Source organism: Python bivittatus, unplaced genomic scaffold (assembly GCF_059951505.1).
Source record: "Python bivittatus isolate LINGU-HERP-01145 unplaced genomic scaffold, Pbiv_v1 ctg000590_np1212, whole genome shotgun sequence".
In the NCBI taxonomy this organism is placed as follows: Eukaryota; Metazoa; Chordata; class Lepidosauria; order Squamata; family Pythonidae; genus Python; species Python bivittatus.
In genome coordinates, this window is record NW_028277086.1 from 12,001,313 (window position 1) to 12,027,168 (window position 25,856).

Here is a 25,856-nt window from a genome sequence, read left to right on the forward strand (position 1 = left end):
TTGAAGTTCAGGGAGAATGAACCAGAGAGGCAAGAAATCTGAAGATGACTGAATGAATTGCTGTTTTGTTTGGCGCTTGTGCTGTAACAGGTGAGGTTGGGGCCAAAGAGGGAGTCTTGCATACTTCATTGGTACTTCAAAATCATCAACAGTTGACAGATCTTTTGCTCAGCCCAGCGTTGCTCTGATTTAGTTTCATGATTATCGAGAAGTGACTGATCCTTGACAGAATAGTGTCTGTATTTAATGGGTCTTTTGCAGTGTCTCCTGGGAAAGGTGGAATGATTCAGTAGTTGTCAAACTGTCTCAGAGCAACTGCAGCCTTCTATCAAAACCAAGACAGAGTTGGGCTGAGTTTGAGGGGATTAGGAGGGTGGGAATTTACTTGCTCTAATTGCATTCTCTCCAGATTTTGTGTTTGAAAATTTGTGGGGGGAAAATTGTGGTTTATACTTACAAGGATCCATAGGATTATTCTTTGTCTCAAATACACCAAATAATTTCATTTTATACCTTAGCTAAAATATCAGTCTGATACAAGGTGTTTCTGGCTCAAGAGCCAAACATCCATATCCAGATGACATGGACTTGGCTCTTTCCTGAAATCTGTGCTCTATCATCAGAGATCTGGAGCTTCAATAGAAGAGAATATATGTAGCTCAGGGTTGAACTGTAGAGTCCTTGGGGTTCTCTGAGCTTGGTTGTTTTTTTGAAGACATTTCACTACCTGACTGGGTAACATCTTCAGTGCTAACTATCCTAGTCTGATAATGAAATGCCTGCAAGAAAACAACCAAGCTCAGCGAACCCCAAGGACTCTACATCTGGAACTTCACTGGAAAAATGTGAAGACCGGCCCCAATGGAGGAACTCTTGGGAAGGCCTTCAAGTCCCCGTACCTAAGAGGAGCTACTTCAGGGTGCTCCTTGCACTCTGTAGTAAATTCTTCCTGCAAAAAGACAGAGTCTTGTCTCTGCTTGATGATGTCATCTAGCCTACAGGAGAATTTCTGGGGAGTAATCAGACTTTTGGGGTAGACTCTTCTCCACCCTTGTTTTAAATAATATTTTTCATGTTGCCAGTGCAATAAAATGGAGCTTGATAGAAAGTGTTGCACATTTTGCAAAATTTCCACTCTGCTTCTACTGCTCCTGGAGTGATTTTTTTTCCATATTTTTATAATTTCTGCAAATTTCACATCTTGTGCACCACAGAGCAAACATATGTGCATTTATGTGCCAGTGGCTCTTAAACTGGAGGTAATTTGGGTATAGGCTGGGGGTAACAGAGCAATTTGTAATTGCTTGTTTGTGAGTTGAAGATCCTGTTTGTGACTACTGCTGCTGAGACACTTGTGTAAAATAATGAAGTTTGGTTTTCTTGTGGGGATAATGACGTTATTTGAGACCGGGAAAAGGGGTAATTGGGTCAAAGAGTTTAAGGATCTATGATACGTACTATATCCTCATTCTTATTCCTACGCTGCTCTTTGGGCCAGTTTGAACAAATTGAAGAAAATGCCACAATTAAAAACTTTTCCATTTGTGAATATATGTTTGGGAATTGACTGTCTTAACATTCTGGCTGATGGGGGGTTTAAAATGCTGTATTACCAGGGTTCTGTCTTAGTTAGAATGAACTTTAACAACCTTCAGTTGGTTGTGTGTATTGTGGCTGGTGTATAAACAAGTTGCTTGTTTTTCCCAGCCCCTTTGTAAAGTTAAGAGAAATGGTTATTCCAAAGTAGCCCCAGTTTTTGAGTATACCCAAGGTTAGGGTGCGAATTTGATAAGAAGAAACTCTTCTGTGCTGATATGAACTTGCTTTTCATCCTGGGTCTTTCAGAAAAACATTGATCAACATTACCTGTGTTCTTATTTATTGCTACTGTGTATTTTTCTTTTTCTTTTTTGAAAGTTTGCTTACCTTTTCAGAAATGGGGAAATGTTTGTATTGATTGAAGTTTTGTACTTTTTCTCTTCCAGGGAAGTTATCCAATTTGGGAAGATTTCATAAATAAAGCAGGGAAACTCCAGTCTCAACTTAGGTAAGCTATTCTTGTCTACTGGGGTGGGCAATTCCTTGTGATAGCAGGACATAACCTCGCTTTAAAAAATTGGATCTTCAAGAGTTATAGACAGTTTGTGGGCATTAATTTGCAAGCAAAGCAATGGAATTGGCTATGCTAGGTCGGTTTGGGACAGGTAAGTGGGAAATGTGTTAAACAATGAAGTGGGTCCCTTAAATACTACATAGCTTGAGGCACCCATGTTTAGCCCTTATTTTAGGGAAAATTGGAGGGGGGAATAAGACTGCCATGAATTGATTTATTTCCTATTACACTGTATGAACATGTTCCAGGTGCAACCAGGTGGGTGCTTGGGGACTGAATGTGGTTCAAAGATTGACCATCCATACCATGTATCAGTGTTTTTGCCTTTATTTTTGATTATCAGGCTTTCTCTAAGGAGACTGTGTTATTTACCTTTAATCTGTTGCATCAGCAGAGTTTATACAATTTGCTAAGCATGGCTTGCTAACTAAACCACAGTAGCATGCTAAGACAAATCATGGTTTATTCACTGTGGTTTATTAACTACACTGCATTCAACATATGAAAGCATTTTGCAAAGGCTGAGCAGGCAGACACCCCAGAAGGGAAACTTACAAGACTTCACATCTGAGCAATGATGGCAGTTTAGGTTTAATTAAGTTAAAGGAAAAGAGTGATAAAACTTCCAGGAGTACTGAGTGGTTTTGACCCTTGTCTGATGAGCTTACTGCCTTACAGAAGATTTTTGTGTCTCAGTTGTCAGTAAACCTGATCTGGGAGGCTGCAGTGCAACTGGCCACTGGGAGGTAAAAATTAGAGAGGAGTGAACTGTGCAGCTAGTGAATAACAGGCAGATCTGTCTTGTGTCCTGTTTTTGTGATGATTCAAACGCTTTAACACCAAAAAAGGAAAGGAAAAGAAATCGGTTAGCAAAATCTGGAATATTACTTGCTCCCTGGAATTTATTTTCTCTAGCCAAACAATCATAGAATTGAAGAGTTGGAAAGAGCCATGTAGACTAGCAAATCCAAACCCTGCTCAGTGCAAGAATCTGAATGGAAAAGTTCCAGACATATGACTCCCTAGTCTCTAGTGAAGGGGAGCCACTGTCAAATTGCTCTTACTTTTAAGAATTTTTTTTTCCAAGTTGGAAAAATTGTGTGATCTGCCTGAGGAAGTGCAACCCCATTTAGAACTAATGGTGGAGAATCTGTGGTAATGGAGAAACTAGGCTTAATGTGATGTGAGAGGCCAGTTGTTTCTAGTAACTATTTATTTATTTATTTATTTACTTGCTTATTTACTTATTTATTTATTTATTATGCCACCAATAGTCATGGATTGGCAGCTGTTTTAAAGGGAGAGAGAGAACATGAGAGCTAATGTAGTATAGTGGTTAAGTATTCTTTCAGAATGACCTAGGTTCAAGTTCATCATCAGCCTTGGGAAGTTTGGGCTAGTCTCTTAGTTCAATCTACCTCACAGAGTTTTTGTGGAGATAAGATGAAGGAGAATCTCCATCTCAGCTGCCTGGAGTTTCTGGAGAAAAAGCAGAATATAAATCTTAACACATAATAAGCCATATAATTGTGGAGTTAGAAGGCACAATCAGGACCATCCATTCAATCCTCTGCAGTATGCAGGAAAACCAATTCAATCATCCATCAGTGGTGGCAGTCCAGCCTCTTCTTACAAACTGTCAGAGGCAGAGAGTACAGTCTCTGTAGGTAGACTGTTCCATTGTTGTACAGATCTTAAAGTCTAAGGAAGTTTTTTCCCTGAATAAAATGTAGGCAGCTGTAACTTATACCCATTATTTCTGGTCCTGTGACAGTGGACATCCCAGGTTTCCTCAGCCTATCCTGTTAGAACATGACCTCAATACCTTGTGTCCTCTGAACCTTCTCCAGCCTGTCAGTATTCTTCTGGAAATGGGGTGCCCAGAATTGATTTAGCATATTGTGTACACTAGAAGTAATATGGCCAGTATGCTTAAGGGGTGGGGTGGGTTAGTGATGTAGTGAGGGAATGAAACAGAAGAAGGAATAGAGTGCAAATATTAATTTACTTCATAGCTAGAATTAAAGACTTCCTTTAGTTGAGCTGGGCTCCTGGGCGCTATTTGGGCATGTCCAGATACATTCCTGGCAACAATATTAAAAAGGTTTGCCATTGTCCTCTTCTAGGATGATCTTTTGACTTTGTAGTCAGGCTTTACTGCCTTGATTTCCTGATTGTTTCCCATCTGAGGACTAGCCAGCTCTGATCCCCCTTAGGTTTTTCAAGGTCAGCTAAAGTCAGATGGGTGCTGTTACCAGGTAGCAGGGGGAAAAGAGCTCTCTTCTGAGTTGGGATTGAGTGCTGTGGAAAGGGAATTTGTTGTCCTGAATCCATCACAGTGGCTCTTCTTCTGTGAATCTATGGGGATTGAGTCACCGGAGATTCTCAGCGGATCTCTTTAGCCTATTTGGAGGATGAAATACTTGGAAATTGAAGAGGAACAAGAAGATTGCATGTTACTTTCTACACCCACTTTTTTCCTTTCGAGTTAGTCTCCAGGTCCCTGTAATTCTTGGCAACATTTTTGGAAGTGGTTTGCCCTTGCCTTCTTCCTAAGGCTACAAATGAGTAACTGGCCTGAAGTCACCCAACTGGCTTTAGGCTTTATGCCTAAGGCAGGGCTAGAACTCATAGTCTCCTGGTTTCTAGCCAAAGTCTTTAACTACACCAAACTGGCTCTCCTTTTTTTACTCATACTACAGAGCAAAAAGAACAAATGTGAATGTGAGAAAAGAGGACTAGGAAAAGGAGGAGCAAAACTGTCTGGAAATACAGGCTGAGGAAAAACTGAGGTTTTACTGGAAAGAATTGTTTGGTTTGGGTGAGCCCTTTGCTGAAAAAAGAAAGCAAATAGTAATTAGTATACTTGTAGGTTTACTGTGGGTGGTGAGTATGAAAATACGGGGAACCAGTGTAGAAATGTGAAATGAAAGTCTGTCACAGATGTGAAGCAACGTGGAGTTTTCTCTTGCTTCAGGATGGTTTGATTGCAGTTGGAGCTCACTCTAATTTTGTGAAGCATCTGGCTATATCCAGAGTTGTATGACCATTGCTGGGGTGGGTTCACATATCATTCTGAGCTGTCATGGGCTTGCTAGGTTTGAGGTTAGTGTGTTCTCGGACTGAGCAAAGATCCAGGGTCAAAGGAGAAGATGTGATTTGGAGCATGCATGGGGCGTACACACAACATCTGTTGAAAAGACTTTCAGGCAGCCTCATCTTTTTCTGGGTTTGCACAGCTGTTTAGTATGTGATCTTGGAAAGAGGCATTGTTTAAGATGCTCCCAGCAGGTGATCTGTGCGCAGCTCCAAATCACTTCTTGCTCCTGGAATCCATATCGCTGTTCTATTGTAGTTTGTTGTGTAAGCAGAGGCATAATGGGCTTCATTTTGCTTGAGGTTACTGTGTTGTTTGAATTCAGCCTATTGCAGTTCATTCAAAAAGCTACCATCAAATCATGGTTTACTATCATTTATGAAGCTGATCCAAGCTGTAGAATGAGGACAAGAGATATATATACTGGTTAACTTGCCCTTGTTCCTCAACCTGGAGACAAGGCACTTAAAATAGCACCAAAGTTAAGCTTGCTAGCAGCTGTCAAATGTTTAGTTTTTTTTCTTGATTTCGGGATTCTGAGGTTTTTTTTTCCTTCCACCTGCAGTATGCCTTTCTTTTTAGTTCATCCCCAAAGTCATGCCCCAGATTCCTTAAAATTTAAATCTGAATATGCAATTAATTAAGCCAAAGAGGGAAATAATTCAGTATTAAGTTTTTAAGCTGAACAGAGTCTTTAAGACCTACTTATTCACCAACTGCCTACTATATTTAGGGAATGTCTTATATCTTGCTGAAGGGAGAAACTGGGGACCTGTTGCAACTAGATTTGTGTTGAAATGGGACTACATGTCTATAGATTGTTTGGGAATTTGTGCTGAAAGCTTAACACAGTCATCTTTTCTTGTATTTGGCAGAAGTTTCAACCGAGAACCAAATTAAACTGATCCCAGACTATATTTCTTGAAGTGTTGAATGGGGAATAACAACCTGAATATCCTATAGTTAAACCAAAGAAAAATCTCCATGCACATACATGAGTCATAATGTGTAGCATATTTCACTAAGTTGTAGTATCAATTTGGGGGGGGGGGCTGGATTAGCTCACTTTTTGACCCTGCCAGTATGCCTAGTAGAGTGCTAAATCCTAATTTAACATATGAAGCAGGCCATTGTGACTTTCCACAAGCAGTGGCTTACCACAATCTGAACACAGTCTTAGTTAAGATTGGTAGGGCTGTCCTACAATACTTAACTGGAAAATCTCAGTGATGATTTACCCTTCCCACTAACCAGCATCGCTGTAATACATCAACATATTCTTTGACACATGCTTTTCTGGACTGATGCATGGCTCAGAAGAGGTTTTATGTATACCCTGTTTCCTTTATTACTTCAGTCTATTCCAACAGGGCTTTTGTGGGACTGCTTCATGATGGGTGGTTCTGTAGGGTCAATTGTGCATTTGGATGTTCCTAATGGCATTCAATATCTTTTGCCTTGGGAAGCTGTTTCATCTTGACATTTATTGTAGAGGACATCTAAGGTGTTCTAACTTAAATGAAAAGGAGAAGCTTCCCCCAGTTCACTTACAGAATCTGAAGCTTCTTGACCAAAAGATTGCTTGGTCATCTAGAACCAGAGATGTAAATAGTGTCTTGGGTTGATTTTGCTCCCAAATACTTGTAGACCAGGTGTCTGCCACTTGTTTGATTGAAACAGATACACACTTGCATACTTCTGTTATCTTACTGTTGTCTGAAATAAGACAATAGTATATCCTTTATGTAGTAGCAAGACTTGATAAGCCAAAATTTTACTGTGAATACAGAATAGCTTTTTCTCCAGATGGGAAACAGTCTTATGAGTCACTGACATCCCTACCAACAGCTCATAGAATCGTAGATTCCCAGAGTTGGAAGGGGCCACTTAGGCCATTCGTAGTCCAGTCCAGCTCAGTGCAGGAATCCAAACTAAAGCATCCCCAACAGATGGTCATCTAACCTCCAGTTGAACACATTCAGTAAAGGATAATGTCATGGCATTTGCTGTTAGTATTTTAGTTTTTAATCACTTCCATTATTTCATGTCGTACTCTTTGGGATGTCAAGAACAGGTCTTGACTAATGTCTGCTGATGACATCTTTCCTACTGTTAAAATATTAGGAGTTGCTCTTCTTCGGCTGGGATAACATACACTAAACCATGATTTACTAAATTAGCCTCAGTAGGCAGCGTTTACACAATGCTAAGCCCCAGCTATGGCTTACAAGCAAGAAAGGCGGGGTTCTCATGACATGCTTGGCCAAAATCAGCACAGTCTGCCCTGCAGGGCCCCATAGATTATGCTAAGCTATCACTTAAGCTTAGCTTGTTGAATAAATCCCAACTAGCTAGATTGATTCATAATGCTAAGCCATGAACCGTGCTTTACTAATTGAACCAGTGGGGTTTGCACACACAGTGAGCGAAAACCAAATGAATCACATGATGTTTCAGTGCAGTGTGCAAACTCAGCCAATAAGGTTTGCACTTTTGAGCATCCAGTCTATTCTTTTATACTTATTGCATTGCCTCTTATTGCAGAGTTTTAGACAATAGAGAAGTACTTTCTACTGTTACTCATGGTCCTTTTGCAGGAAAAAAAAAAAGCAAATTAGGGAGCAAATAAGATTGAGAAGATCATCACCGTTTCTTTGTTCTATGTACAAGTGCCTTATTAGCTTCTTTTTACAGTCTAATAATATTTTTTTCTTCTTGTGTAGTGACCCAAATAGACTGCAGCAAGCTATTTCTAATATTATGCTGTCTGCCTGTATTCTAGGACAACGGTCGTAGCAGCAGCTGCCTTCTTGGACGCCTTTCAGAAAGTAGCAGACATGGCAACCAACACACGTGGTAAGCAGATGCGTCAGTTTTCAGTTCAGCAGAACAAGTATATGTGGTCTGCAAAATATGTAGGTGCTGTCTCTTCTGTTTTTAAAATTTGGCTATTCATACCAATCGCATATCTGTTAGACATCTGCGAATATTCCTCTTCTCCCTCCTAGAGTGTGGATGTGTGCCAATGGCTTGAAAGAATATGAGAAGCCAGAAACCTGTCACTGAAGCTTGATTGGTGTGAATAGCGGGCATGTGGTTGCATTGGCCATCTGAATCGTTATTGTGGCTTGAAACAAAAGGGCTGCTTCAGTTTATTTGAAGAGGAATTTATTGGGGCAGATGAGGTATAAGTCCTGGTTTTTGGAAAGAGTTGGGGGAAGCCACAAATCCATTAAATGAGCTGCAGTATATATATTTATATGTATATTTTTTCAGAAGGTAAGGGATTTGCATGTACCATTATGGGAAAATGCGGCTTCTTGGTCTTCTCCTCTGTACAGTGTTCTTGCTAAGCAAAATGTCTGGAGAAGAAAGGAATATGAACGAATCCGATTCATTTGGCCTAGTCTTTTGAAGAGTTGGGGACAGACACGCATTGAAGTGCATAAACTTGTGAATGGCTTTGTGTACGACACAATTTAGGAGATATTGGTTTCTTTTGTGATGCACAAAAAAAGGGTGGCAAGCATTTTTATGGCCTATGGCCACTTTTAGTTGTTTCTGGGAAGCTACAATATGGGTGGAGCTGTTTTTTCCAGGAATATGAGTGTGGTCTTTATGATATGCCTACTTAGGACCTATGCTAGAGTTTTCCTCTGTTTCACAGCTCACCATGGCAAAAAATTGAGCTATTTAAGAAGGGCTCTGAGGGCTGCCCAAGAGGGCTCAAGGGCCACTTCTGGCCCTGTGGATACAGAATGCCCATCCCTGTCCAAGAAATGTTGTGACAGCGATGAAACTTGTGGCTATGATGGACTGTGCTGCCTTAATAAGCCAGAGCTGGAGAGGCAGACAGGTGAAAGAACTAGAAAAGGAATGCTTCAAACATGATTTTGGAAAGAAGCAGATAACGGGTGGGAAGGCAGCAGACAGACAGAGGCACAGGTAAGGCTGAAAACATAATTCAGAGTATTGAAGAAGAAGGCCAGAAGAAAAGAGTTGAGGTGCTCAGCAGATCTGGAGATGGGGCCAAGAGGAGAGATACAGATGTCCAGAACTGCTCAGATGAAGTCTGGTGGGTGCATCGGAGGGGTCTTCTCCTATATCATTCCCAGGCTATGGAATGCTCTTCCTGAGGAGCTCTGTTTAGACCTGTTCTTTCCACTTGTAGGAATGAAGTCAAAACATTCTCCTTCAGCCAAACCCTTTGAATCAGTGTATTAATTTTACTATCTACTGTCTACTACCTTGCATGTCCTGTGGAAAGGAAATCAAGTTATAAATTAAAATTGGGAGCTATAATGCAGGTTCCTGAGCTGCTGGAGGGCTGCAGGAAGCCCTATGGTGCCATCACAGGACGAAATGGGGGCCAAGTGCCAGCCTAGTGTTTGGGGGAGGGGTTTAAGGGTGGGATTGGTAACTAGAGGTCCCTGAGAGGCATGCTACTCCCATTCCTGTGCTAAACCTCCCTATATATATATATATATATATATATATATATATATATATATATTTATTCCTAGTATTTCTATGCCACCCTATGCATTGATGCATTTGCTTGCAAGAGTAGCAGTCCTTTGCTAATTAATGAAGTATGAGTCTTTGTTTATGTTAAGGTGTTATATTTCAAACCTATGTGCTATGTTTGTTTTACAAAATTCTTTCTAAGGTTGACAGAATTCCTATTTTGGGCCACCATTGGTTTTCTTGCCATTTTAGAGATGGGTGGCATTTGCAGATAAGCATTCTAAAATGTATTTTCAAAGATTTCATTTCATATGTTCTCTGATTGTTTTTTCAAATATGTTTTTCTGGAAATGTAAAAAATATACAATCAATAATAATTCTGGGAGTGTCAAGCAAGGTTCAGGTTTTACCTACCCTGTTAAAGAAGTCCAAGTGCAACTGTGGGCATTTTCATTCAGAGTTTAGAAAGCTTTTTTTTTTTTTTTCATAGAGCAAAAGGTCTAATTTTAAAGGCAGTTAAAAACAGCTATCATTTTATGTGTGTTATTTCTGGCTCAGTGTAACATTCTTTGATTTTGGCTTAACGTGATATGAGAACCCAGTTTCTGTGGTTTGAAAACTGTGGTTTAGGGCTTAGTGTGACATAACTGAGCCAGTCGTGCTTAGTCAGCAACCATGGTTCAAACACATCTGGCTTAATGTGGTGACATACCCCACTGTTACATTGCACAGTAATTGCTGCACATTTCACGCATATTACCTAGCAGCAAATTTCCAGTTTTCAGTGATGCAACACACTTGTCTGTTTCTCTTGTAAGAAGAAAGGACCCATTTAAATCTTTGACAGGTGCCTCTTTACTCTCCTTCCTTGACAAGCTAGGAGAATGGAGTAGAGTAATGTTGTTAAAGAAAAGAAAAGCCTGCCAGCGGTCCAGAGTGAAACATTTTTGATTTGTTTTCACAAACTATTTGTCTCTAGGAAGAAGTCTTTTGTGAGGTCAGGAATAAGGTAACACCTGGGCTTGCAAAGGTATCTGAGGATTCTTGAACGATTCCCTTGTATCTGTGTTCTAGTTTTCTTCAACTGTGGTAAAAATGAGCAATTTGGGGATTTAGCATCATGACTTGTAGAATCTAGTAATAATCGGTAGAAATAAAGGAAACCATTAGTGTTGAATCGATACTGCTTGAATAGTTATCTTTTCAGCTATAGTATTGATGAGGAAGATAATAAAGAATGACATCTATGGTGTAAACCTTTCCAATCTTCTGTGCTCCTGTGTTGGAACTATGGCTCCCAGAATTCCCCAACCGGCTTATAGCAGTGATAGACAACAATTCTGGGAATTACAGTCCATCCTAGAGGGTAGAAGATTAGGGAAGGCTGGTATAACTAATCTGCCTGTGCAGCAGAATCATGTGATACAACGCTTTTTGGACTGTCCCGCTTCTCACAGCTAGTAGAAGTTGTTAATGTTTGAATACTGCCTTTCCCCCCAATTTTTTCCTATACCATATGATTCCCCTCTTGCAGTCCAGACCTCCTAAAGTCACCAAGGTTGAGAAACACTGCTATAGAATGATGACTATCAAGGAATAAGTGTGAATCTTATTATTAAGATAATTAGGTGTAATGATTTTAACCTAGCTGTGTGTTGCTGAGTGCTGCTTCCTATTAAGCTTATTCCTGGAGGAAATGCATTTTGTTATGCATGACACAACCTTAAGTACCAGGATACTGTTTGCTTTTTTATTCTTTGCTGGAATAGACAAATAAATTAAACTGTCCTCTTCTTCTGAAGAGCTCAAGTAGGAATAGTAGCTGTGAGTGCAAATTTCTGGATAGACGCCCGCTTTATTGGAACTTGGTTTTTAAAACGGCGCTGTGGTGATAGAACTTCCTCTTTCAGTTCTGTCTTGAAAAAGCCTTGGTCATCTGCTCAGATGTTGATATGGTGGCCCTAAATTAGGAGTAGACAACTTTTTTGGCCTGGGAACCATATTGTCATTTCCTGCCCTGCCTGAAGAAACTAGTGGGATAAATGAAGTTAACATTTTGAGAATTGGGTTTTGGAATGTCTAGATGGAGGTTTAAAAGGTGAGAAATGGGTGCCCTAAATCTTAACAGAGGCTTTAAGACCTTTCTAATAAACCCCCAAATCAGCCTGGTTTTGTTTTTCCTGGGATTTTAAAGGTACAAAAAATTAAGGCATCCACTTTGCCTGTGACTTAACTTTGCATTGGATTTATATCCCATCTCTTCTCTTCAGGGCTCAGAGCAGCTTATGTGGGGCAAGGGGTCTTCTCTCATTTTATCTCCATAACAACAACCTGTGAGTAAATTAGGTTGAGTGTGATTGGCTGACCCACCCTCATCCAGATAACTCCATAGCTGAGTGGGGTTTGAAGCAGTCCGAGTCTTTCACTACCATTATCACGTGACTCACCATACTTTCACTACCTCCAAACCCCATAGTGGTGTTGGGGACCATAATCAGCTCAGTGATGACCCACTCCTGCCTTAAATAAGAGTTAATCCCCAAGTTGTTATTCATACTAAGGAACAGCCCTTGGCACCCATTCTTTGCCTCTACACTGCATTCTCCCATGCTTGTGTAGGATTTCAAAGGGCAGTGCAAAAATATGCCAGCAGAATGACATGGAAATATTGTACATGTTACAAGGTGTGGTGGACTTGACTTGCATAGAAGCATTCATTTTCTGTGGGTAGTTTAGACAAAAATGCTGACTTACTCTTGCCTAATGCAAAAAAGAGAACAGGGTGATACATTGGAAATTTTTATTTTGAAACCCTAATGAGCTGAAAGCTCTCTTGCATACTGTACTTACTGGAAGTTGAATTCTATTTTAGGGCCTAGCCAATCCTGCTGCTGAGAAAAGCATTTTATTCTTGTCAGTCAGCAGGAGACCTCGTGAGCTGTTAATCAGGCTGTTTTTATCAGCACTGGATTTGCAAGAAAAAAAATGGCTGTATAAAATATTTCTGTGTATACATATTATTACAAGGTATCATGTCTAAACTACTATTATTGTCCATGTTTATGCCTTCCCTACATCTCATGTTACCTGGTATGTAATGAAACATTTGTAAGTCCAAAATCTAACTTGATGAACTCAACAGAACAACTTGGAGAGTCTTGGAGTCTTAGGTCTCTTATGTCAGTCTCTCCTCTTTCACTACTCCTAACTTCCTCAAAGACACAGTACAGGTAGTCCCCAGGTTAAGAACACCTGGTTTAAGAATGACCCATAGTTAAGAACGGAGCCTATTGTAGCAAAATTCAAGTTAAATACACAATGATTCGAGTTAAATATGCAATGGTTCCAGTTGATTACGCAATACGACTTATACCGTATTATACAATAATACTGTTTCAGCTTACAAATTTGACTTAAGGACAGGCCTTGGGAACGGAACTCATTCTTAAACTGGGGACTACCTGTACAATGTTAGAAATGTGTGGGTACAGTAGAATTTCTGGTTTGATGGATTCTTCTCCATTCCGACTGTATCTTTTCTTTTCTTTTCTTTTCTTTTCTTTTCTTTTCTTTTCTTTTCTTTTCTTTTCTTTTCTTTTCTTTTTTCTTTTGGTCCAATTTATCCAGTGGGTTTTGTTTCTTAGGTCCTGCCAAGGAGAACAATGTAGTGTTGTAAAGAGAAATATTGGTATGTTTCTTTGAGAATACTTTTCCAAGCTTAATCATGTCATCTCAGGATTTGGAGTGGCAGCCCATTTCAGTGTGCAAGCTTTATTTCTGTTGTGTTGTAAAGAATAAATTGACCACAGGGACCACGGATGGTAACCTGCAGATCAAATCTGCCTCCACTTTAGAACAAAAGTACATTGAGGACCACTACCTCATTCAGTGAGTAGTGCCTCACTACATGGTGCTGGAGAATCTGCCTTAACCCCCTGCATAAAACTTATATGATTTTTCTCCATTCTTCTTCCCCTCCCCGTGTTTTTCATTTGCCCCATGAAGACCTTTAAATCCAATCATGTGAGCATTGAAAAGGTTGAACCCAAGTTCTCCCTCCTTGAACACTGCATTATGTCTGGGGCTGTTGGGGGAAGCTTACATTGCCTTACCTTCTGCTTAGTTTTGGCCTTTGTTCAGTTAGCAGGAGGTGAATGTCCACCTAGGGTTGAAGTTGATGTTCTTTGACTGGCTGTATTAAATATTCATGCAGAAGGTACATTAAATAGCGTTGCTTCCTCTTTTACTTCTGTTTTGCCCCCTTCCTGTGTTTCCAGGAGTCTGAATTTATGAGACCAATACAAAGATTATATGAAAGCTGAGTACTTCCTCCAGGAATGGACAATTGATCTTCAAAGTACAATTGTTAATAAATCCTTTGATACTCCCTTTGATGTTTGTATTTCTCCTCCCTGTTTTTCATTACAGCATGCCTTTATTTTCTTTTGCTTTTTATTCTGTATTGCTGAGAGGTAGAATTAGAAAGAGTCTTAACTGCTCTGTGAATCACCCAAAAAGTAGACAACTCTGTTCAGCAGATGATGATCAAGGTGTGTGCGCACTTAATTATTTAATGTGCCCTGCTGTTCTCTCAAAGTACAATGAACTAGCCTTGTACTGTACTTGCTAATTGTATCATACTACAGTTTGGATTTTTTCTATGTACTGAATCTACAGTATCTCTAAACTTTAAGGAAAATTATATTTCTAGTACTGACCTAATTTATTGTAGCTTATAGTCCTAGTTAGTGACTTATACTGTGATAACCAGTTATACCTAGTTTAAAGCTATTCTCAGTGTCTTCTTCAAAAAGTGTTATGATATATTTTACAATTTTGTATGCAGTTAATCATATATTGAACATTGTAATTTTTAGACAATTTAGATCCTTTGTTTACTTATTCAGATTCTATTATCTGTATTCTGCTCTTTTATTCCTTTTATATATCTTTGATTTCTTCTTGAAGGTGCTTTTTCTTAAAGGCGTTTAATAAATAAACCAAAACATTGGGTTCTGCAAATACTTTTTCTTTTTCCAGATAAAAATAAAAATGGTTTTAAGTAAACAATCAAACCTTTGAAAACATATTTAAATCTTAAAACTTTATGGAGAACAGGAACAGGAGGCTAATGAACATAAAAACAGCTCTGGCATGTGCATTTTAGTCCATTTTCTTCCATGCAAGGCCCAACCAGATGCTTTGGGGGGCTTGCAAGAAGGAAAAGGAGACATAACTTTCGCTTGCTGTTGGTCCCACTTGAGGCTGGGCTTGCAAGAAGGAAAAGGAGACATAACTTTCGCTTGCTGTTGGTCCCACTTGAGGCTTTCTGTGTAAAAGGGACTGGCTTGTATAAAACATCATTTGGAAACTTTTGGACCTCAGCAGAGCCTATGGTAGCTCTTGGGTCTGCGAAAAGTAGCCTTGTGTGGTTGAATGGTTAGGGAAAAACTAATTCTCTGTCCTGAATAAACTATATTTTGGCTTAGCGTGGTGGCCTGGTTCTCCCTACATACTGTTTCAATGGATAACTCTCCCTACAAGATGATGGTCAAGTGTCCATTAATGAGCATTTTAACAGTCTCTTGGATGAGGAACCCTCACCCACCTAGGCTAGTAGCATGGGAACGCATGACTTGAAAGCATCACCTAACATAACCTAATAATTGGAAAACCAAGCTATTTTAAAAATATATATTTCTGCACTGGAAAAGGTTTGGTATCAATGAGTGAGCAGTTTACAAAACCCTGTCCAGCTTTTCTTTTTTCTTTGTTTGCTGGCAATGACTGTTTAATCTGATCCTCTTGTAGGAGCAGGAATTCAGAAAGGAAATCAGGATATTTAATCTTCAGTTCACAAATGGAATCCAGTGACTTGCATTTTTTGTTCTTGGCTGAAAGATATGTATATTAATCTTAATTAGTGTAGGAGGAAGCTGCCCGCAACAGTACAGGCCTGCCATCTATTCTCACTCATTGATGATTATTTTTTCTTACAATTGAGTCTAGAGCTAGCTGAGAGTTCATGCAGTCCCAATTAATACTGCTCAGGAGCTTTTGCTAGGAGGATATTTCCAGCTCAGTAGGTAAAATAATCACTATGGTAACTAACATGGATGCCTTTTTCTCTGGATCTTTTAAAAATGCAATACACAAACTCCAATAGTTTTTGTCCCCCCCTTGGTTTCTTTGAAAATATGATATTGTGTAAAGAAGATGTATATTGTGGAAAAACAGTGGAGTAAGTTGGAAAAATATTATTTTGTATTAAGGCAATAGGAATTGGATTTGTGCTAAATTGAAATGAAAAGAATGTGCAGGACAAATTACTGGTACATGTGATTAGACATAAGTAAGCCGATGTCCTCCAGATATTTTAAACTAGAACTCATGCCAACTCTGATCATTGCCACATCCCTTTCTTTGCAGTAGTCTCTATTGGCTTCTCCCCTGAAGAGGTTGCCTAGGTTCAGTGCTTAGCATGATTTTGGCTTGCATGAATCTAGCCATTTTGGTTTTAAACATGTTTTAGTGTGGTCTGCAAACCCAGCCAAATGTGGCATAGTCAGTACAGGAGTTAAATGAACCAGGCTTAGTGTGATGTGAGAGCACGTGTGTGGTGGTTAAGGACTTGGGCTGGGACTAAGGAGAACCGGGTTCATGTCCACTCTTAGCCACAGATACTCAGTGGATGATTTTCTCATCCCAGCCTTCTAACTTACATGGGGAGTCCCTTCATTTTTCCTCACGCTTTTGGAGAAATGCAGGATATGGGGATGGGGATGACAGTAAACAATAATAATAGATATAGCAATGTATGAATTCCTGGTCAGAAATATGTTCAATCCATTGCCTATTAATCTCTTTTTTTTAAAACTGGGATTAGGGTTATATGTCAGATTTTCCTCCTGCAAAGCATGGTGCTCATTTGAGTTTTGAGATTTCTGCAATTGAAGTTGCCTGAATTATCTGATTTCTTCTAATCTCTTTAATCCTGAACTATGCCCTTTTTTCCGATTTCTTAAGCAAAATGTTTATGATAGGTTCAGGCTCTTGTTTATGTAAGGAAGATGGAAAGAGCCAAGCTTTGTCAGCATTCCTTGTACGGGACACTGTGCAAAAGAGGAAGTCTGCCCAGCGCTTTCTAAATTGCATAAGAGCCTCTGTTTGGAAATGAGATCTTGTGCTCCGGTTTAGGAAATTTTTTCTTCCCTGGGGAGCTGTTGCAACATTCCCTAGATATCCATTTGCATGAATGGGGTCTAGCGTGAACCAAATTGAGCTGTTTCCAATTCCCTTGATGGCCGTGGCCAAAAATGCACCCATTAGCTGTCATTTTCAGAAGCATGCAAGCTAATCAAAGGGTCAGGTCTTGCATTTAGAGATAAAACACTTTGTGTAAAGAATGCCTTGCGGTTAAAAACAGCTTTCTACTTTCCCCCTTGCGCTTCTGTTGAATTGGGCATGTCTCTTTTAGCTGAAGACCTACATTTCTGGAACTTTCCTGTAGCCAATATTTTAAAATCCGCCTTACCTTGCTGATCGTACCAACCCTTCCGAAGAGGGAGGTTTCTTGCTTTCATGAAACAAATCTTCAAGGGACGAAGATGGAAGTTCAAAGGAAACCAAAAACTGCATTTTGGAAAATGTAAAATGGTCAGCTTTTTCAAATGCCTGCATTTTACTCTTGATCTTAAAAAAGATGAAGGGGGAAAATCCTGGTTTCTAGAATCTTTATAATTAGTAGTATTTTCCCCCCAAAGAAAGCAGGGCTTTGTTACTTTTAAGTCTGTTTCTGCATCAATTTTTGATGCGCTAGAAATCAGGTAATGGGTGCCATGGCAACAGTAATTGATGCAACCAAAACAGGAGAAGGTTTTCTTTTCATGCCTCTGACACATGGGATGGCAACGGTTGCCAGTAACATGTATTTGCTGCTAATTGTTGAAGGGTAGCAGGGTGTTTGCTTAGTTTTGTTGTTACTTCTCAGCAGATAGCATTCAAGTCATGTTGTCTGTGATTCTTAAGGAGGTATGCTGATGTCAAAACTCATGGCCCTTGATAGCCAAATCCATCATTAATCTGGGCATTTGATGGTGGTGAATTCCACGTTCTGAATTGTTCTTCCTTTTATTGATATTGGGTTTCCCTGCATTTAATTTTAATGGGTACTAGAGAGTTCCAGCCTTGCAAAAGAAGGTTAAAAAAATGTTCAGTTTCTGCATTTTCCACATTTCATGATTTTATACACCTCTCTCATGAATCTGCCTCTGTTCCAGGCTAAAAATCCCCTCAATCGCTATAGAGTTTTTTTGGGGGGTAAGTGACCTCCTATGGCTCTGTAAAGATTTTGGCTGTCCTCCTTTATATCTTTTCCAGCTTTTTATTTTTTTCCTGGTCTTTCTTTTTTTTTTTTAGTATTCTGCAGCAAGGCAATATACCTTCACTTGTTTTAGGGCAAGGACCCTAAATCAACAATTTCACAAGGAGGAAGCAAATATGTCAAGGAATTGTACAAAGATTGGGGTAGCAAAAGATGGAGCCAAATGAAGCATAAGTACTGGTCAGATTTCATGCACACACACAAGAATCCCTCTTTTTAAAAATTCCCAAGTTCTTTAAAACAGATCCTTGGCACAGCCTCTGATTTGTGATGCAAATTAAACCATAAAAATTGAATTGGACGGGCAAACCCATTTTGTAGCTTTCTGTCTGTGTATTTATGTGCAAAACAAGGTCAGGGATATAAGAAGCCCGAAGATGATGGGTTTGGGAAGCTTCACTTAATGGTTGGCACATCAAAAGCAGCTTTATTTAATCCTTAAACACAATGGCCGGTGGCACTGATTTTCTTGCTTAGGCATTTCCCACTCTTGTGATGATATCTTCCTTCTAAAGCTACTCTTGAGCTCTGCTCTCTGATGTTCCCATTATCCCTGGAGGATTAAGGTCTCTGTGAGTTTTAACACATTCCTGTTGTAGAAACGTCTTGCTCATTAGCTGAGCTTTGTTCTGTGCATGTGGCAAGCCAGCTAGCAAGGTTTATCACCGTGATATATTCCTTATTTGTATGCTCAGTTGCATCATGTGCACTTAAAATAAACTATCTTTATTTTTCTGTGCACCATGTTTTGGGGGACACTTATTTATCTTCTTGTCTTGTGCCAAGAATCAACTTGTCACAAGGCTTCCCATCTCTACCCCAATCTTTTTTTCTTTGCTTTTCTTTTCTTGCTGTGTCTTCCTGCATTACCTGTACTGTAATGAATGGAGCTTTTTCAATAGAGAGAAGCCCGCCAAATGTCGAACAGTTCAAGATGGATTGCATTGTCTGTATAAAACAAGCCCTTTTTCATTCGTGTCTTGCACAGGCAAACTGGCTTCTCCTCTTAGCCAAGGAAATACATTGCAGAAAATTCTCAAGACAATTAGCTTTTGTGGTTATCTTTTCTTTGAAAGAGCAGGTTGTTTAAGGCTCTGTTATAAATGTTAACCCCTTCCAGTTCCAAATGCTAACCCTGGTTAATGAGTATTAGATTCCAAAAGTTTATTTTATTTATTAAACCAATTTATATAGCTGCCCATCTCACCACAGGCAACTCTGGGCGACGTACAACAAAGCTGAAATCAGTCAATAAATACATTAAAAATATAAAAATAAAAATAAGCAATAACAGGATGTTAAAAATAAGGGAGCCACCCCACTAATTTCCCCATCCCCTGGGGTCTCCAGGCCTGCTGGCATAACTAAGTCTCAAGGGACCTCCGGAAGCTCAACAATGACAAGGCCAAGTTATTCTGTTTAGGAGGAATATTTTTATACCAATGTCAGGGATTTGGTGTATTAGCACCAAAGCATTTTGTGTGATTGAATTCTTGCTTGAAAAGTTCAGTACAAGCATTGCAGCCTTCTCTCTGGGCAGCATGATTTTAAAAATTATTAAAAGTTTGGAAAGTCGGTCACAGACTTCACGTTTGCCCAAAAGCTCCATTTTTAAAAATGGCTAAATAAGAAGGGTAAGGGTTCTAGTTTAAACTTCAATAAAGTTTTTAATTTCCTCTGTGTGAATTCAGTTCTTCATTAATTTTAAAGCAGTGCATTGCAGCAACAGATAGCTTATGCAAGTTAGCTCACTGCAGAATTCCATTTAATTAGGTCAGCATCATAAAATCCCCATGTTATGAGACTCAAGTTCCATTGATTAATGAATATTATTTAAAATATTTGCAGTAAACCAACTAATGCTGATTGATGAGTGCCTGTTTTCAACTGTAGGGCCAACATCCTTTTAAAAACGAAAGGGCATTAATTTGTAGCCAGCTGGCATCTCCGTGGGTAACTGGCAGTGGGCAGTAGAAGCTGCTTCTCTTTGCAATGGTGGTGTTTGGAATGGTTTTCCTGCGCTCGTATCACAGTACTTCTTTCTAAGCAAAATTGAAAAATTTGCATTATTCCCTACTGCGAGTGCCTGGGCTTAGGGACTGGTTACTATAGAAACTAATATTGAGGAACTGACTGGGAGTTCATCCTTGGAGTTGTCTGAGCTAATTTCACAGTATGGTGCAATCCAATGTGTTGCGATTCCTTTCACTTCTTCCAGGAAGGAAACACAACGTGATTTTTGACTTTTGCTACAGAGGTGCAAAAGAGATTGCTGGCAGGAAAGAAGAGATGCCAAGTGAATGGCAGCCCCTTGATTATGGTCATCATAATTTTGGTATGAAATAGGTTGATGCAAACCCTGGACAAGCATGCCTTACAGAAAAAGTTTTGAACCTGCTGCAGTTGAAATTCAAGGGTAGGGAGGGGTGTTACCCACCCCTTTTCTGATTCTTACCCTTAGCACCAAAGAAGAACAGATGGGATGTAAAGACAGTATTCCTATTTCTGGCAAGACAATAGATCTTGTCTTGTTGCATATCTTCCATACCTCGGCTGATTGAGGGCCGGTCCTATGGGTTTGCATTTTCTGTCTCATGACATCTCCATAAGTGATGTAAGTTATATATGTCTGGGAAAGAGATCAAAATAGAATGAACTGGCTGTCCCCCTTCCCCCCAGGAAATTGTATCGGACTTAGACAAAGCTGTCATTGATATCTAGACTACATATTCTCCTTATCTGGGTCTTTCAGAATAGCACAGAAAAGACAGTGTCTTTGCTTTGCTCAGCTCACAAGCAGCAAAGGGATGGTGTGATTTGGTTTTATGTTCTGATGATTATTTTTTTATATAACTACCAGCTCTGGTTGATTATGAACGAACTATAAATAAATTAAAGCATGAAGGTGCAATTGTTTTGCAAATGAATGAGTTTTTAGTTTGGTCTGGGGATTTGGGGGGAGCTACTTGGTTTATTTGTCTATATTGACTGCAATTTGTTATGACAGCAGGAAATCATTTCCCCCCTGTTTTCTGGTTGCATTTTGGTCTACTTTGTGAGGGATGATTGACACCCACACTGATTTTATAGGTGGTGAGTTCATGCATTCATCATCTGCAGCTACTGCTGTTCAGCTATGGGAGTGAAGTTGTTGCATTGGCCTTTGTCATCTAAAATAAAATAGGAAAGGTGTCATTCCATCAAATGGAAGTCTAATGGATGGAACAAGCTTTATCGAAAAGTCTTGTATAGCAAAAAGTTCTGAGTTGTGTCCTTTATTTTACAGTTGGCACTGGCACGTCTCTGAGACTGCACTGTTGACATTATCCAAACTGAAAATAAACTTTAAAATATTGTGCATAGAAAACAGATGGATGACACAGATAATCATAGACTGGGGATAAGATGAAGTGTATAGATAGGTGGAGGCATCTGTGATGATGGGGATGGACTTTCCAGCTGCATATGAAAGGATGTGCATGGAGGATCCTTAGACATTGCCATTACCAGTTCTAAGGCTAATTGTCCCATGAAAAAATGTTCAATAAACCTATCAGCTGATAACTGTAGTTTTAATGTTGTCTGTTTGTGCCAGTAGATTTGATGCAACAGTGATTCTTCCAATACCGTAGTAGGACTAGCTATATAACAGTACATCTTGATGTTGGCTCTCTAGTGAGCACAAGTCTTTCTGAGCAACTAACAGATGAGAAGATAAGAATACTGCTTAACTTAAGTCTACTTAACTTGTCAGCTTGTTGCAAACAGTTTTTTTTTTTTTTTTGGTTAGGTTTTACTGGCTTGAAAATAGGTTGGGTTCCTGGATTCTTCTACAGTCTGCTTCTAATAATGGCCTTTTTAATACTCCAATAGCCGAAATAGAATCTAAAAGTATAAATGCTGTTTAACTAAATCAGTAGGTAGGTTTCATAAGAGAAGTGTGGTTCTTGCCACTTTATCATAAATAATAGGTGGTCCTCTTAAATTGTTGCATCATCCACATTAACAGAAATGTCTAACATGGTAGTCTCTTAAAGGCTTAAGCCTTTGTATATGGTACTTAGTGGCTCAGTTAACACATCACACTAAACCATAGTTAGTTTTAAACATGCTTTGTTGAATAAATCACAGTGATTGACTTCATACAACATGCTAGGCCAAAATGAAACAAAATACTTTATGGTGAATAAATTACTAAAAGATAGCCCAGTTGCATGGTGTGTATGCATTTTGTCTAGACAATAAATTGAAGGGTTTATTTTTTTTTTCAGAATGCAGGTTGGAAAACCTATTAATTTGCTCTGTTTGTTTATTTTTGATGCATTTATGTTCTACCGCATGGATCCTGTGGGTGGCTAACAAAATAAGTTCTTTACTTTGTGTTCTCTCTCATCCCTTCAGAAACCACCAGAAAGACTTAGCAGGTCATTTGGCAGCTCATAAAATGTAATTTCAGATATCAGCAGAAAACATTTTCACCATATGTTTGAAAAAAGGATCTGTGTTTTCAGGGATGTTGACTATGGATCAAGGAGAAGCTGTGGAAGATGCATCTATCCAGAAGGCTAGAAATAAATAACATTGGAGAGTTAAAAAGCAATGTGGTTGAAGCACTGTTTTCAGTATTTCTGCTCTGTGAATAGATTTATTTCATAGGCAATAATCTGTTATGTCACCTTTATTCCAACTCTGGTCTTCAAAGTTCATGTAGTCTCTGGGTGGGTGGGTGTGTCTACTGTCTTTTTAATTGTGGATACGGATGGATGGAATCTGTAGTTTTTATGTTACCCTTCCTTAAAAAAAAAAAAAAAATCTGAACTTCTTTCCACTACACTTAAGAAAATGGGAAAACCTAAACCAAGTTTAGATTAAAAATAGTACAGAGACTGTTTTTATAAGCCATCGAAGGATAAACTTTCAGAAGATGGGGATAATTATAATGAAATTATTCATTTGGTTTCTCCTTAGCAGCTTCTCAATGTGTATATCACCTGTAGCAGTATTCAGTCAACGCACTAAGCCAGAGAAACCACAAAGTTACTTAGTATATTGGTGGTACCTAAATGTAAGCTTTGTGAAATTAATGCTATGCATGAACCCAGCCAATTATGGTTTAGTCAACAAGCAGTGGTTTGAAAATCTAGGCCATGTTTTGGGTTCCTGGGCTATTTTACTTTTGCAGGTAGAAATGTAGATGATTGAGATAAGTGTGTTGTTTTTATTGTTAAGTTGTTTTTGTTTTTCCCTGAGCGTTTTGAAGCGTGGTCATTAATCTGGGAACACCACAGTATCACAGCAGAAGAAAATATATTAGAGGTGCACGGAAGAGGGAAGAGGGTTGAAGACAGCCCAAGTAATGCAGCTGAAACTCTGCATAACACAGAAACTGATTTAACATCTTTAGCACAAATTATAGTGCACCGTTCAGCTTCTAAGTAGCAATCGTCTTGGTTGACAGCCTGTGGTTACTTGTTCTGTAATTATTACACTTGTTTATTCTCTTAAAAGAGATGGGCATAACCTTTTTCAGGTGGAGTCCACATTCATCTTTTGGATGACATGCCAAGGGCTACCATCTAGAATGAAAGCCAAAGCCAAATTAAATTTATTAGATGGGATTAAAATTAAATTAAGCTAAATTAAATACAGAACTCTCCATGTATTTAATAATTCTCCCTGGCCTGTCACATTAGAAATTATAATTTGGTGGAATCATGTAGAGCGGCTATATGAGCTCTTTCCAGGCCCGTGGTGGATGTGTGTTTCTCTGGGCACTCATATTATAGACCTAGGCACCTGGACATGGAATCATAATTATTTTAATATAGTTTTTGAAATGCAACATAAACTGTATAAAAATCCTCATATGGGGAGACTATTAGAAAGTATGAATGAACACAAGTGTTGTTATCCTAGTAACTAAATTTTTTTGGGAAGCTATCTCTATCTATCTATCTATCTATCTATCTATCTATCTATCTATCTATCTATCTATCTATCTATCTATCTAATTTGTGTAGCTGTCCATCCCACAAAAAATTGACAGGGTGGCATACAACACTCAAAAAGAAAACCAGTAAATAAAATTTACAATTTTGAGGAACAACAGTTGAGTTTTGCCTTGGCACATATCATTTTCAGAAGTTCCTGCTATAGAAGTATTTCAAATAGAGCTACTAGTCCAATGTTTTGGCACAACTGTGTTTTGCTGCTATAGCATTGTGAAGCTTCTAATTGCCTACTACCTACCTACTACAAGAAAGCTGACACGGTGTGGCTCGGCCTTGGAGACTTGCTTGACACCTCTTGGCATTTGTAATTGATCAGCCATCTTGCAGTGTATTTACCCTTCAGGATGAAATTTATTGGAAATGAATTGCAGGAACTTCCCCAAAGAATTCTCAGAGGTGAAGTTGGATTTGGGAGCAGCAATTTTGGTATTGAAATTCCTGGCCAATTTTGCAGTTCTGAAGATTCCTTGAGAAAACAGTTTAAATATTGTATAATATAAATACAAATGATTTGCTGTATGGTAAAGCAAATGCCTCCATCTGTTTATAGGTATATATGTGTATGTGTGTTTTAAATAATGGACAAGAGAGTTCTGGATGCCTGAAAGTATTGATTTAGCACCAGACAGAAACGCTTACCCTATTTTTCTGTTATTTTATAGGAAAATAATCTTCCTGCTTGTCAAGAATTGGGGGGGGGGGAGGTTTAAGCTTTTTTATTGTACAATTAGAAGCAATTAAGTCTGCATTTTTCAATATTTTGAGAGCATGCAGTTCTTTAAAATAGCAATGAAATGACGATACTGAATAAAGCTTTGAGATGGCATACAGTTGTTTTTATTTGCAGGGCATTTAGAACTGTTTCTCTGCAGTCTGCTGGAAAAGAGAATATAATGCTGGATTTCCTTTTCCAGTCCTGCAGTGCACATGATAAAAAATTGATTCAGTGCTGCTTGAAAGTTGGGAGAATGACTCTTTCCTCTCTTATGCATGTTTTAATAATGGACCCCTCAGTCGTTCTTTTCGCCTTTCATCCTCTGCAACCGTATCTCATGCTTTTATTCTATGCCCTTTTGGTGTGTTTATGTTAGGGGGTGTGCATGAAAACAAGTTGGGTTGTTGGAGGACTGTGGCAACTATCGCAAGATCAGCCTTAAGGTAGTGGGACAGGATCTGAATTCTCAACTTCTGATGGTTTTGTGGATACGTTTTCTTAAAAGGAGCTTATCGTTGGCCTCTTCTCAGAAGTTTTTTAACTTCCCAGTTTAGAATACAGACCTGAGATTTCTTGATGGCCTTCCATCCTAGTGCCACAAAGTCTGTCTCTGTTCCGCTTTTTGAGATTGGCCAATATCAACTAGGTGCTGCCAAAAAGCTGGGACGTCTTCCCCTTTACCTTCCTTACATTTTTGACATGGAGAAGCCAAGGCTGTTGTTCTGGTGGTCTAGGGCAGGAAGAGAAATAGAATGAGTGGATGGCTCTTTTCGTCCTTCCTCACATGCCTCCAACTCTCTTCCTTCCTGTCATTAATGCTGTTCCAGGAAAGGTGGGTGTGGGTGTGGATCCATGTTGTGGTCGTGTGTCATTATTGGTGCTTTGCATAGTTAGTTGAAAACATGGAAGAGCAGGAGGGGAGAAAAGACAGTAATGAAAAACTGGTCTTTATAGTCTAGTCCTATCTTGGGTGAGTTGCCCATAAAAGCCTGGTGCTGGAGTGGTGTTTTACGTCAGAAAATTTGCCACAAACTATTTTTTTGAAAAAGAAAAAGACAAGAACATGAGAT

The 25,856-nt window shown here is 39.1% G+C and overlaps 1 protein-coding gene across 13 annotated transcripts in view; it reads left to right on the plus strand.

Moving 5' to 3' along the window:
• MTSS1 (MTSS I-BAR domain containing 1) overlaps positions 1-25,856 on the plus strand; it is a 125,978-nt gene that overhangs the window by 15,539 nt on the left and 84,583 nt on the right. For all 13 annotated transcript variants that reach the window (XM_088148976.1, XM_025167587.2, XM_015888336.3 and 10 more), the window contains exons 2-3: positions 1,986-2,047; positions 7,993-8,066. In XM_088148976.1, coding sequence (XP_088005102.1) covers positions 1,986-2,047; positions 7,993-8,066 — 136 coding nt within the window. The remainder of the gene's footprint in view (positions 1-1,985; positions 2,048-7,992; positions 8,067-25,856) is intronic.